Consider the following 15,444-nt stretch of genomic DNA (forward strand, 5'->3'; position numbering starts at 1 on the left):
AAATGACACTAGGAGGTTATTCTTTTATTTAATTTTGATCAACTTGGAACATTGGGTCAAACTAGACCATCTCTATACCCTCTACCAATTTCCTATGGTTTGCATGTTGAGTGAATGTATGCTCTCCTATATATTTTTTAGTCTATGCAGAAACCGGATAGTGGTATTTAAATTTTTACTGACTCGGGTATTAAAATCAATATATATTTGCCGTACGGGAGTCTAGACATAGTGCTAGTAAGATATGAGATCTTACCTCTAGGTTATTCTCTGCCAAATCCAATTTGATTCAGGTTGGATAGTAACCAAAGTTGCTATGCTAAAGATAATAAATCAAAACGGGGTTTGTCTACTCTATAGATCTATATAAATAAATCATTCTCCTCAAGGAAACATACAAAATCAAATGCAAAGCCGTAAATTACTGTTTTAATGATATCACAGCACTATCTTCTAAGTTTCAACTTTTTAAACATAATTAACAACCGTTTGAATCGGTGAAAAAATTAACACCTTCCATTCCTTCTGGCACATATGTAAGTCCAGAAATGTTTTTATGGTTTTTATTATATCCTTTAGCGTACCCTGAAAACGAATTCCGTATGAACATTTAATACCAATTTGGGTTAATGAAACATATTTACAGTCACATATTATTTATCGCTAAATATGGCTTCCGTACATCAAGAACGTATTGGATTTGACTTGCGAAAGTTCCACTTAAAGAGTTATTATAGTTAACTAAATAAATAGTTGGGTTTTTTCGTAAAATGTTAAGTAATCTTTCCAAAGTGATACAGCTCATTTGCACATCATTAACACACATTGTATGGGACAAATTATTCTTCGTAAATATACTTTTTCGAATTCAAGCCATGCGTAAAGGTATATTTACGAAAAAGTCTAACCAACATATGTAACCATATAAGCTTTTGTTAATACGAGTTACATTTAATATGGATCATTTATCTGAACAATATGTTTTTTTTAAACTCACCTAATTCTTTCATAAGTTTCGTAGGCGCGTTTCGCAAATGCATTGGAATCGGAGGCAAGGATCCTTTAGTATCTCTCAATGTTTGTTGAACTCTCTTCATAGCGTGATATACCTCGGTGCTTTTGGGTGCCCGAGCTAGTCTCACCGCACATTGTGCGAGTAGTACGTCACATTCCGGCATTCCTATATGTTGGCAACCGTGGAGGCATGACACGGCTTCAACTAATGCATTAGGGTCTCCCAAACCTTAAAAAATATTCAAGACTCGGTAGTTTCATCCACGTTAGATAGGTCGTGTTATAGCTCTCTGCCTTCATTAATTAATAGACTAATTCAAACCCAGAGATAAAGCGTGTTCAATAAAAAAATCAAATCCTTCAGCTTTACAAAATTGAATATCTATTGATGTTCATTACTGTTTTATTAAAGAAAAAGAGTTTAAGTTTTTGATTACAAAGATGAAATTACACACTTGGCGATTTTTTAAATTTTAACTTCAAATGAAAAATGTTTAGACCACCGTGTTTTCTTAGTTTTTCGTACTCTTCCGAAGACGGAACTTAAGGTGTGATTCAGAGTCGAAACTTAGTGTTAAGACTGATCCCCGTAAAAATGTATTAAAATTTTGACATACGGCATAGTTCGCGGTAAGTTTGGCTCTGAAGACCCCAGACAGAAATAGTACAGGGTGCTGTCTCAGAGAAGAAGAAATTGCATTACGACTTGATTCCAAAAATGCTAACCAATATCTTCACAAGCTGTCCTAATCAGCCTTCGAGCTATATATAAAGGGTCCTCCCCTCCATGTAGGGCTCTAGTGGTCCAATACAAGGCTGCATTATCGTCGCTCGCACGAATAGATTTTTGTATAGCAGAGATTATATTGTAATGTTCGTCCCCTTTTTTGTCATACAGAATATGGGTCCTCTGTAATTAAATTAATTATTTCTTGTACACCATTATATTTATTTGATACTTCATTGCATTACAAAACCAAAGGGGACATTTGAGAAAACATTTCCGATTATTCATTAGTCACTAATGAAATCGGAACCTATATTTTTTTAATTCTGTTAAATATTGGTTTTAAAATTCAAATTCTAGGTGCATAATTGCTTCTCTAGTCAGTAGGGCGTCGCGTCAGACCTTACGACGTCACATTGGCAAAAATTACGCGGATTTTTACGGGTAATTAAATTATACATAAATACACATAAATGATCTTTGATCCAAACCTTTCTTCGAAATTATGCTTCAGATAGTATTAGGATTAGACAGGCAAAGACATTATTAACTAAGACTGTAAACGTCGCTTCGACTAAGACAGTGACCATTCTGACGTATAAAATAGAATATTTTTAATTATCGACTTATTCTTAAATTAATAATTTACTCCATAATTAATGTTTTATATAGATTACTCTCAATAAAACTTTATTTTTCATACTATCAAATAGCCCATTAGAACATTTTAATAATTAGGACGGCTACGGGCGGTATTATTGCTTGAACCGATCTCTTGTAGGCAACCATTTCGAGTTAAAATAAAGTATGGTAAACGCAAGAAATGCAGTAATTATGTAATTCAAACATAATGATGTAAAGAAATGAAATGAAAAACAGTAATTCAAACATAATGATGTAAAGAAATGAAATGAAAAACAGTAATTCAAACATAATGATGTAAAGAAATGAATAACGAAATTTTTAACTATTGGATCACCAAATGCAAAACCATTAGCAGTACAAATGTTCGTCTTGGCCAGTCTTTCCAATAATAAACTACTTGAATATGTGAAAAGAAACAAGATTGAATAATGGCTGAAGGTGCTGACAAATATTTTGTAAAAAAAACCTAAGCAATTCAATAGAGCAATAAAGAGTTTATTGCCAATTCTTCTCATCCTTACTTCCTTGATTTGGCAGAAAATGTGAATTTAAAGACATTTTTGTACCTTAATTCCATCTTTTATTTCGTCAAGAGTCACACATGGGACTGATTTATCATATGGTTTTTGTGAGTTAAGTGTTAATTCCAAAGCGCCTAAAGCTATCCTGGCATCACCATCACACATCTCTGCCAGCCATTGCAGTGATGATCTTTCTATTAAACATCTGAAATGAATATTTATTTTATCTACATACTTTAGCAGCAGTATGCGTGCAACACTGAGCAGTAATTAAAATCTAAATCTTACTCGCGTTAATAATCTTAATCGGTGTAATTTGCTAATTAAAGATTATAGCATTTTAATGAAAACATAACACAATGTTAGAATAACCAGTTGTTAGAATACTTACTTAATTTCACCAAATTGACTCTTTCTCTCCTTTAACTTATCTACAATCACGGCCAAATTATTTTTGACAATAGTTTTCTCTAAAATCTGTACAACATTTTCAACTGATAATTTATCCAAAACAATAACTCTGCAACGGCTTAAAAGTGCATTATTTAAACTAAAGGATGGATTCTCTGTTGTTGCACCAACCAATGTTATTATTCCACTTTCCACGTGAGGAAGAAATGTATCTTGTTGTAACTTATTAAATCTGAAATAATAAAGGTTCACTTTAAATATGAAATCCGATAGTCGATAACCACCAGGGAGTAGAAAAAGCGGGGTTTCGCTCCTGATATTCTACAACGGACCATATACATCTACTGCAACAAATAATGGAGAAATATAGGGAGTTTAACGAGCCACATTACATCGCTTTTATCGACTATGCCAAAGCGTTTCACAGAATTGACCATGAGGCTATTTGGGAAGCCCTTCATAAATGTTATATAAACAAGAACTATGTTAGAGTACTAAAAAACATTTACAAGGGGAAGCGTAAGCCTAGTCAAACTAGAATCACGAGACTCGGAAATACCGATTGGAAGAGAGACAAGGAGACCCCCTCTCACCCAAGTTGATAATGATACTTCAACAAATTTTCGAAAACCTCAACTGGCAGTCGGGAGGGATAAGTGTTAACCAGGATCTACTTACACGCCTCAGATTCGCGGACGACATTATCTTATTCGGAAAAAGTAAGGAACTAGAAAATATGATAATCACCTTAAACGAGGAAAGCAAAAAAGTAGGCTTTAAAATGAACGAAAATAAAACTAAAATAATGACAAATTGCCCGGTTGCTACACACAAACACACAATATACCTTAACGGAAAACCTCTGGAATATGTAAAAAAAACTACATATACCTGGGTAAACAATTATCATTCAACAAATTGAGGTAGAGAGGCGAATTAACATCAGCTGGAAAAAGTTTTGGTCGATGAAGGATCTTAAAACGGCAATTTCCCCTTCACCTCAAGAAAATTGTTTCGGACACTTGTATCTTACCTACTCTCACATACGGCTGCCAAATATGGGCTTACAATACAAAAATAAAAACCAAACTAGTAGCATGCCAGAAAGCAATGGATTCTTTCCATTGCTTTCTGGCGTACGTAAAATAAGAAAACTACTAAAAAGCGGAAAAAAACAAGACAAAAACAATAGTGACAGATGCCTTACAATATGCCCTAAAACAGAAGTGGCAATGGTCGGGACATATAGCAAGATACACAGATAGAAGGTGGACTATAAAGGCAACTGTATGGAAAGGACCAAGGGAAAGAAGGAGAACAGGGCGCTCCAAGAAAAGGTGGATAGAAGAAATAGAAGCGGTAACAGGAAGCGAATGGAGAAAGATAGCCATGGACAGAGTCAGTTGGAAAAAGCTAGAGGAAGCCTTTACCCGCGTAGGGCTTCCGATCGACGGTAGTGAATTTAGCTAAGATATAGGATATATAGGTTAACTAGATAAATGAAATTATAATTTATTTATTTTCTCTAATATAACATTTACAACAATAAATAATATTACACTTGAGAAGGTATTGGGAGACTGGTTTCCAAACTAGGTAAAAACCTTAGATATGGATACCAGGCTTCCATTCCATAGCTAAGTCATGTTGAGTGGTAACAAAAAGTACATACATATACGGGTAGGCAAACAAATTTAACGTTTTAAATAAGGAAAGTAAAACAAAACAAAGCAGTCAACTAGTTCGAAGTTAGTAGAAATTTGTTGAAAGTTGTATGGGTGTATATTAGGGTGTGTGTATTTGAGTGTGTGTGTGTGATAAGGTATGTACGCGTGCGTGAAGGATGTGTGTGGGTATGTGTCAGGCACACGTCTGAGAACATATTATGTGAAAGTAAGTAAAAATGTATGAACTATTTGCTTAACACATTTTTTAGTTTTAGGATATTTATTCAGAGTTTTGTTAAGTTGTTATACAAGTACCGTTATTTGTATAACAGAAAATCCAGAAAAGAGAACGATCGCTGAGAAAAATTAAAAAAGAAAAGTGTTGTACATACGCTATATTTGTGACATTTGTCCAATATAGCGGTAACGAAGAATAACAGCGAAGGTTGCTTAAGAACAGTGTATAAGATACACAGCTGTCGAACTGTAAGTACAGAACTGGTTTTATAAAGTTCAGCAAAAGGGAACCGAAGGGAACGAAAAGGAAGAGACATTGAGATTTTAAGAACTGCTCGTTGTGCTCGCTCAAGTTTCAGGAGTGAGGTTTTATAGGGGCCTACCTAGACGCGCGGACGGGGGCAGCAATGAGTCACGATTGTCCACTGACGTTGTGCGGGGCACCCTCGTTATGTGATATAATGTAAAAAATCTAAGCTGTATTTTATCTTTTTTTCAGGATTGGAATTTAAACAGGCTTTATTATATATTATTATTATATTATAATTAAATATGAAAGTTTTGAAATAAACCATAGTCATTTTGGGTTATATGTTGGTGTCTGATAGTCTTGTCAGATGCATTGCAGATACCTTTGAACCTTATCCTATTGTAAGCACTTACAGGAATATCCAACCAAAGCTTTAACAAATTTAACATACATTCACCTATGAATCTCATCCATAAATAACACTGTGTGCCTCTTAAACTGGCATTCATTTTTAGCCGCCTTCACCACCTCCTTGACTTCATTTACACCACACATGGTTGCTGATAACTTCACAAATCTAAGAGTTTTTAGTTCTTTACAAAGATTGGCTATTACATTGGCTAATGATGTCTAAAACAAAAAAAAAATCATTAATTTGGAAAAACAGCTTCATTTTGTTATCACACATACTATTAATTGACTTTTAAGATACATAGAAACTATTACAATGTTTTATTAATACAATACTGGCTTCATTTATATTGCATCTCATTTGTATTGGTTTTAGATATAAAAAAAATACTAAAATAATACTACCGCTAAAAGTTAAAAAAAAAGGCCTAACTAGGAATCAATAACAACTAAAATTTTCTGATTATAAACCTGAAGGTGCATGAACTTTTAATTTACTCTACCATTTACCATAAAAATTCCATACAAACCATACCTTTCCACAGCCTGGTGGACCCCATAAAATCATATTTGGTATTTTTTTCTTAACAAGCATTGAATGTATCATACAGCCTGGTCCAAATATATCTGTATGTCCAACTAAGTCCTCTAACAGAGATGGTCTCATGAATTCTGCCAATGGAATATTTTTATCATATGTAAGAGACTCAGTTATTGGTATCATTTCTCGGTCCACCTTTGACTTATTTGGCGTCTAAAACATAAATATTAATATTTTATATTTCTTTGGATAGAAGATTTAAATATTATCAGACAAATTAGCATATGCAATATGATTTTGATAGATACCTTCTCAGACACCGGGAATTCTTTTGAAGTTGTACTAACACTAGCTACATCTGCTTTTATACGTTTGTGTGCTGCCGACTCGACAGTTTCATTGTCATCGCCGTAAGATCCCGCTCTCTTTAGTTTATTTTCGGTTTGTGTATTTAGAAAAATACATTTATTTACATGTGTTTCAATAATACTTTGGGAAAACTGTCGTTCACATACAGGACATTGAAACAAATCATCTTTTAAATTAGTATCCACTGAATAAGAAAGGGACATAGTAAATAACTAAATAATTCTAAGCGTATTAAATCAGTTTAAAATCATATATTTTATGAAATAATATATGAGATAAGTTTATTTTTCAAAGTTAAACTTTGTTTATAAAATTCAAAATTCTGTAATAACAGATGAGAATTTCGACCTTAAATATAAAATACAGATTAAAAATGAACAAGATAAAGTGATCAATATTAATTAAATAACTTCACATTATATTACAATATTACTTATTTATATTCCCATTAGCGTCAAAAAAATCAACTGTTGTTGTGTTGTTGTATGTTGAAGGTAAAGTATTTTATACGTTTAACGTATATTTTTTAGAATAATTAATGGTTGACAATTGACACTAAGAAACACAAATTACAAATGCCACAATTACAAAACAACCGATCTTGAATAAATGAAGTTCTCAATTCTCACAACATTTAATATTTAATTGCACGTATATAAATATTTATTTCACATCTTTGTGATAACGAGCTACATTATAAATCATTTAAATGGATACATCGAAAGGAGTTTTGAAAAACCGGAAGGCCAAGAAAAAAATTGATGAAATCCAAGAAGTTTCAGATTCAGAAAATTATTCAAAACTGACAAAACGAGAAGTTGTATGTATCTTAAATTATATATTATTTACCTGCAGACAGAGCATATAGTTATAGCTGTAAACAAACTTGAATTTTGTAATCAGTCAGAACTTTCATAGGATCTATTCATATTATTGACCTATTTACCCATCATTGGTATCTAAGAAGTCTCCTTAAACCTAAAAAATGAATTATTGTTGTTGAACTATTTTAACAGCTTCTAATATTATATGGATGTAATTCAGTTCTATCATAGTTATAATATTTAACTGTTACGTGGTTGATCCTGTTTTCATTTAGGGAATAAAAGATTATATTTTACCCCAGGGTGATGGAGCACCAGCAGATAAAGATTGTCAGGAACAGAAAGAAATTTTAATAGAATCTAAAGAAGATGGTGTATCAAAAAAGCAATGTTCTATAAAATTTGAGATTGATATAATTTTTCTTGTGCTTTTAAGTTTGGGTCTTTGCACTAGACTGTACAATTTAGATAACCCTCATTATATTGTGTAAGTTTTTATTATTTAACTATTTATTACATATTAAAACAATGTTTAATCTGTTTCTATATCTATCAAATTTGACTTATGGTTAAATGTGGTAATCTCAGAAACTATTGCTTCAAATTGAAAAATTAAATTTGTCTTTGATATTTATCAAGGAAGCCTATTACTTATCATACTCCTACCAATAGGAACAGAGCATCATAGATAAGTTAAAAAATCCATGACAGCATCTTTTGTGGTTAAAACACTTTTAGCTCAGGGTTAGCAATTTTTATGGTAATCAATTATCTAGTCAAGTAATTTTTTGTGAAGGTTTCTTAATTGTCTAACATAATCTTATTTGTGTCTAAAAAAATCAATATTATAAAAAAACTGCCACTTTCAATGTTATCTTAGGAGATGACATTAAAAAATGGTAAAACTGCAGCTATTGCAATATATGCTTTAAGTATGTACAGGAGAATTTTATTGTTTGATAGAGAGACTTGTTTGTAAATACAGGATTTGTTGTATCTAAGTAATAGCATATGTTAGAAAATAAAGATTTGTTGCAGGTTTGATGAATTACACTATGGTCGATATGTATCTTTATATACAAAAGGTGTATTTTTCTTTGATGCACATCCACCTTTAGGAAAAGAGCTTCTCTACATTGCCAGTAAGATAGCTGCCTATGATGGAAACTTTACATTTGATCGGATAGGATCACCATATGCTGACAATGTGCCTGTCACAGCTTTAAGAATAGTACCTGCTATAAGTGGAAGTCTTTTGGTAGCTGTTTCATATCAATTTATGATGGAGATATGTTTTTATCAATGGACAGCTATACTTGCAGCTTTATTGGTGTTATTTGGTGAGGTTTAATATATTTCTATTACAAACCACTACTGGATGTTTAATGATATGATCCCCATTCTAGGAAATCACATTTTTAACCCATCTTGATTCTGCCTCATCTATACTTGTACATGAGCAACTATATGAATATCTAAACAAAATTAATCCACGTCAGTCTGAGTATCGTCCTGGCCATATCATCACTACCGCGCTGGTCAGGGTTATTGATGACATTCGCGTAGGCATGGACAACAAACAACTTACAGTTATCACATAATACTATTTTGACGAATCCTTTAGGATCTCTGCAGTGAGGCTATGGAGTTTACTTTCTGTACCTAACCACTTAGTTCCTTTCGCTATCTTAAATCGCTACTGTATCTGCATTATCTGTCCGCATCGTAATCCTAACTTTAGCCAGTTAGATTCATGTGCCCTTTCTTATTATCGACAGATGTTTTTATTGCTTTATTAATTCTTTATGTCTATGTAATTGTATATCTTATGTAGGTTCGTCCTTCTTGGTCTTACTTTATTTAATTTATTTTTGTCCTTACAGTGATTGTCTGGAAGAGATCGTTCGAAAGCGGCCGCCCATTGGCTACTTATTATTTTTCATATTATTGTATATTTACTGTATCGTATTTAAATGCTGGGAAATAATAATTGTCTATAATTATCACAATGACTTTTAATTTGCTTTCAGAAAATAGTTTGTTAACACAGTCGAGATTTATGCTCTTGGAAAGTATACAAATTTTATTTGGCATTTGCGGAATACTTTGCATAATTAAAAGCAATCGTAAAATTGGTATTTCTTCTGTGTTGTGGCTTTGCTTTGGAGCTATATCTGTAGGATGCTGCTTCTCGTAAGTATTTTCAAAAAGAAAATGGAGCTTTTAAACAAAGATAAACATTTAGTCCAGCAGTTCTAGCATAAGTTGAAATTGAAATTGCTTTTATTTGTATGTATATTTTGGACATTTCATTCATACTAATACTCAATTTTTTGCAGAGTAAAATACTCAGGATTATGCACATATTTCTTAGCATTCTTCTTAGTGGGTCAACAAATGTGGAGACGTATAAGTGAAGTTCAATCAACATTACGTCTGACTTTTTCAATTCTATGGAGGCTTACTATATTAATAGTTGTACCATTAAGTGTGTATTTAGGAGTGTTTTATATCCATTTAGCATTACTGCCAAAGGCTGGGCCACATGATAGTGTGATGACAAGTGCATTTCAGGCATCACTTCAAGGTGGCCTTGCAAGTATTACTAAAGGACAACCATTACATGTTGCTCATGGATCTCAGATTACATTAAGGTAAATGTTATAATGAATATTAATTTAGATAATAACCAATAGGTTTATTAAGGACTTCTTAATATTTTACTAGTAATTAATTATTGTTCCCAGACATAAAAATCCAAATCATTCATAAAACTACTTATTTTACACAGTGGTGGTACGCCATAGTATTTCTATACCTCTTTCAAAAGGCTGGCATTCTACTCGAACACCCTATAATATCACTTCACATCAGTTAAGCCGTTGTTCATTTGTTTCCTATTCTATAATTTAAAAAAATATTTACAATATTCGTTAGAAACAGATAATATATATGTACATGTTTTTGACACGCGATATCTACTTAAATTGTGTACTTTCGGTGCTTTGTTAAGTTACTTGATCCGGTTTACTTTCTTCATATATCAAGAGATTTATTTGCTATTGTAATATTATCGATATATATAGAATTTCAAATGTATTCCAATTTTTGAAGCACATTATGCTATGTCACGTATATGAATAAATACATGTACGAAAAACGGCTTTTTTCGGTATTTATGGTTAATCTTCTGGTCTCTCCCTGAAAACGACACTCTTAAGAGAACAAGGATTTCGAAATTATAATTCAACAGCCTGGGTTGGGCTCCATATTATTCTGTGTATATATATACTTTCTGGGGTTGAAACGGAACCTCCTTCTATATACGCCTATGTCTTTCAGACACTCTCATGGCCGAACGTGTTGGCTCCACTCGCACGCACACGTATATCCAGTAAAATACACGGACGGCCGTGGCTCCTCTCATCAGCAGCAGGTCACCTGCTACAGTTTCAAGGATGTTAACAATTGGTGGATAGTAAAGAGACCTGATGAAGCGTCTCTAACTGTCTCTTACCCACCGGATGCTATTCGTCATGGGGACGTAGTGCAATTGGTACATGGGTTGACTACGAGAGCGTTGAACTCGCATGATGTCGCTGCGCCCGTGTCGCCTCAATCACAAGTAAGAAGTTGGCCCGCACGTAAGCCAGTGGCGTAGCTACCCAGGGGCTAGGCGAGGTAGTGCCCCGGGGCCCTCAAGCTTAGGGGGCCCTGAAATCCATAGCAGAAATCTCGATCGAACTGAACTTTTGGAAATCTCTCCCATTTCCGAAATAACTAGGTTGCAACCTCACTTTATTTATGACAAGTCAGTTGAGAGAAATTCAAAGTTATGCCTGTTATTATGCTATGTTAAGTTGGCAGTGTTGTCATGTTTGTGAATTTGACAGATAGTGATATGTGCGTTTTATTATTCATCGATGTGCCTTTTATCGTGAATTCGAGTTAAGATTTTTTTTTCGAGAACGGTTACAAAATTAATGGTGTATCTGGAGTAAGTAGGATCATGTCAATAAACTTTTTTGTACAATATAGTGGTTTAATTTAATTTGATTTTACCACTCATATATCCGTTAAGTTGATAAATCGAGTCCAATGTATAGATTTCGGCTACAGCTTATTGTATAACGCGAAAAATGCTAGTCACCTGCAGTAGGTACATAGTTCAGGTCCGCGGGCAGGAGATCGTTCATGGTCTCCACCGTAAAATGTGGTAACACTAACGGTGATATTTTTCTGGGGATTCCCTAACGACACTTGTAGCGTATCATTGTGTTTCGCTTTCCTTTTATTTTACTTTTAACGTCGTCAGTAAACAATGAGTATCTACCTACTCGAGCACAATCTAATATTTTTATTACTTGCCCTGCAGATATTTTGAAAAAATTATCTCTCATACCAAAATTAACACCACGTGCTTGCAGCAAATATATCACTTTACTTAGATATAATCCAATTCCAACGATATCACATACATTTCAAACTATCGATAAAAAGTTGCTAAACGTCGAAATAATTTTGAAATTTCAAATAAATAACAAGAAAATGACAGTTGTGGCTCATAATGTACATTTTTGATCTTAACGAATGTAAACGCAGGAGTAACACTGGAATCGATTTTATTCGAGAAGGCTGATCTGCAACAATCTTGAAAAATTATCAATGATAGAATTAACCCACCAAAAATATATTATAGTGTTTTATAATGAAGTCCTCTTTTATACAACCACAACAGTCTACAACAATAGTAACTCAAATTTGAATTGGTCTTTTTTCTAATGAAAATACAACAGCATAAAGATACTATGCTAATTGTTATAAGACGTGTATTTCTATTGAATCATTTCGTCAAAACTTTAATCACCAAGGTCCTCAGATGGAGGACATATGCTTGATAATACACTAACTTTTTTTTAAATTTCAGGAAGTATCTTGCTACATCGATTACAATATATCGATGTCAGCACAGAATTTATGGCGCGTCGAGATTGTTAACCGGGAAACTGATAGAGACACTTGGGACAGCATCAGGTCACATGTGCGCCTGATTCACATTAACTCGGGGTCTGCCCTCCGATATAGTGGAAGGCAGTTACCTCCATGGGGATTCCATCAGCATGAGGTGGTTGCTGATAAGGTGGTCACGCACCAGGATACAGTGTGGAATGTTGAGGAGCATCGGTATTCCAAATGTATGTAAATAAATAAAATTTATAAAAACTTAACTGTCATAAATATAATTATCATACTATAAGACTTTCCGTTTTAGAACATCAGAATTAAATGTCTTTCTGTCTCCTAATACATATACATGACTGAATTATTATGTGATTCTAAAGAACTTTAACTTTATAATTGAATGTGTATAGAATAATATAAGGCGGTGAACACCAAAATTTCACCAAGGACAATTATATCAAAATTTGTTTAAACCTCGTTTTCTATTGATTCCTCTTCAGCGGAGGACAAAAAGGAGCGTGAACGCGAACTAGTAACCGCTGAAATGATACCAACAGCTGCTACAAGACTATCATTTTGGGCTAAATTTTGGGAGCTTCAGTACAAAATGTGGTCGCATTCAAGTGACGCCCCTCAAGGTCATATGTTCGCAAGTGAGCCCCAAGATTGGCCCTTGCTCCAACGGTCTATTGCTTATTGGCTTTCACCACAGTCTAATGTAAGTATAAAATTGTATAGAAATCTCTTGTTAGTATTAAGACGCTCACCTCCCAAATATTAAAATACCCTAATTGTTTCGTAAAAGTTTCAGAGATTTTTTCTTACCCTAAAACCCAATAGGGAGTTATTGTTAAATTGATTTTATACAAGAAAATATTATATTAGGTTGGGCGAAAATTCTTTTCGCAATATAGTATATAGTGAACTTGTAATAAAATCTCTTTGGCTATACTATTTGTATCTGGCTGGTTTTGATTTTATTAAAAGTTACAATTTTAAAGAAGATCATTCCAAATTCAAGTTAGGATTTTTTTTTAATTTTTTTTTCGTACTGTCGAACTGAATTGAATGAAGAAATTCGATATATTTTAACATTTTACTACAAAAAAGGTAAAATGTAACGCAAGCCCCGAAAAAAATGCAATGTTTATGGACCTAGTGCAGTGTCGATGAGAGTAGCACAAATTTGGTTTAAGCGTTTTCAATTTTGATGTCAAAGATGCACGTCGCTCTGGTCGCCCTATTACGAATGAAATGGATGCCATTTTTGAAAAAGTAGAGCAAGATCGGCATATCAGTAGTTACGACGTAGCTGAATTACTGGGAATTGACCACAAAACAGTTTTGGCGCATTTGAAAATTTCGATTCGATATTTGGGTATCTGACGAGCTCACTGAAAGTAACCTAATGAACCCATTGTGTGTGAACCCACCTCATTTGTGCAAGCTTATAACTGGTGCTAAAAAGGTCGTGGTCAAAGGTCGGTCAGACTTCACAGACTGTGGCGAAACTGGTGTGTGGTGGGATTGGAAGGGCATTATTCATTATGAGCTGTTACCACCAGGCAGGACCATTCTGGGATTCTGAACTCAGGGATGGGATTAAGCAACAGACGAGGTGTGGTTTTTCATCATAACCTCACACGTTTTTAGCCACTCAGCAAAAACTAAGAGAGCTTGCCTGGGATGTGTTAATGCATCCGCCGTATAGTCCTAACCTTGCACCTTCAGATTTCCATCTATTTCGGTCTCTTCAGAATTCTTTAGGCAGTATCAGGTTAACATCACGAGAGGACTGCCAAAACCAATTGTCGCGGTATTTTGATCAGAATCCTCAAAATTTCTATAGCAATAGGATCACGTACATGTTTTAGTTAAATGTAAACTATATTAAAAATTTTGCTAATTTTCTTCAAAATGCGAAGAAACTTTTTCCCCAACCTATTATATAATTCAGATAATCATAGAAATGCTGGTTTCCTCACCTATGAGTGTTATTTATAGTAATTCAAACCAGTAGTGCGTGCACAGCTGGAATTCCTCCAAAATTATTACGGCGCCGGTTCTTTAACTTGCAATAGCAATCCCAGTGTTTTCATTCTTCATTATTTCGATATAGCTCTTTCAATATATGTTGTCCTTCGGAATCAATAGTTGCTTACAAATACAATTCAGGTAATATGGTGCTTTACAGGCTCAGGTACACCTAATCGGCAACCTAGTGACGTGGTACGCTGGAACACTATCCGTATTAATGTATGGAGGGCTTCTTGCCCTTTATGCTATACGTACAAGAAGAAATATTAACGATTTACCGCCTCGCGCCTCAAAAAAGTTCTATGACGCTGGTTACATCCTCTTTTTAGGGTATTGGCTACATTATTTACCATTTTTCTTCATGGACCGAACACTTTTTTTACACCACTATTTATCAGCTTATATCTTCAAAATTCTTCTCCTAACCTTTGTAATAGATCATCTATTTTTCATCCTTCACATTCGAGAAAAAACAAAATCGATAATTCATGTTTTTATATTTATCGTTGTCATATTTCTTGCATATGTTATACTCACTTTTAAGAAATTCAGTGTTCTTAGTTATGGTAACACTGACTTAACTGAAACTGATCTTATGAATCTCAGATGGAAAGATACATGGGATTTTATTTTACACAAAAAGAATTAGATGAACATTTAAGACTGCTATGTTGTAAATCCGTCCATTAGAGAATGTTTTATATAACTTTTTATTTTAAATTATATTTTTTTTAAGAACAAGGGAATAATGTTTTATTATTTTTAATAAGGTTGTATGTAAATAAGTTATTCAATGAAATCTTTAAAAAAAGAATCTCAGTGTAACAT

The 15,444-nt window shown here is 33.7% G+C and overlaps 2 protein-coding genes across 2 annotated transcripts; one reads left to right on the forward strand and one right to left on the reverse strand.

Moving 5' to 3' along the window:
* Positions 1–409: 409 nt before the first annotated feature.
* Positions 410–7,074, reverse strand: LOC123707525 (ATPase WRNIP1-like). The gene is made up of 8 exons (XM_045657629.1): positions 6,733–7,074; positions 6,419–6,637; positions 5,930–6,102; positions 3,299–3,550; positions 2,953–3,112; positions 1,741–1,924; positions 998–1,243; positions 410–585 (listed from the first exon to the last, which is right to left on the reverse strand). The coding sequence occupies exons 1-8, from the start codon at positions 6,994–6,996 to the stop codon at positions 479–481; spliced, it is 1,605 nt and encodes a 534-aa protein (XP_045513585.1). The 5' UTR covers positions 6,997–7,074; the 3' UTR covers positions 410–478.
* Positions 7,075–7,394: 320 nt separating this feature from the next.
* On the forward strand, positions 7,395–15,380 carry LOC123707373 (protein O-mannosyltransferase 1). Its single transcript, XM_045657379.1, has 9 exons — positions 7,395–7,613; positions 7,920–8,104; positions 8,656–8,957; positions 9,648–9,810; positions 9,957–10,271; positions 10,960–11,242; positions 12,545–12,812; positions 13,080–13,297; positions 14,774–15,380. The coding sequence occupies exons 1-9, from the start codon at positions 7,503–7,505 to the stop codon at positions 15,263–15,265; spliced, it is 2,337 nt and encodes a 778-aa protein (XP_045513335.1). The 5' UTR covers positions 7,395–7,502; the 3' UTR covers positions 15,266–15,380.
* The last annotated feature ends 64 nt before the right edge of the window (positions 15,381–15,444 follow it).

This window comes from Pieris brassicae, chromosome 3 (assembly GCF_905147105.1).
Source record: "Pieris brassicae chromosome 3, ilPieBrab1.1, whole genome shotgun sequence".
Lineage (NCBI taxonomy): Eukaryota > Metazoa > Arthropoda > Insecta > Lepidoptera > Pieridae > Pieris > Pieris brassicae.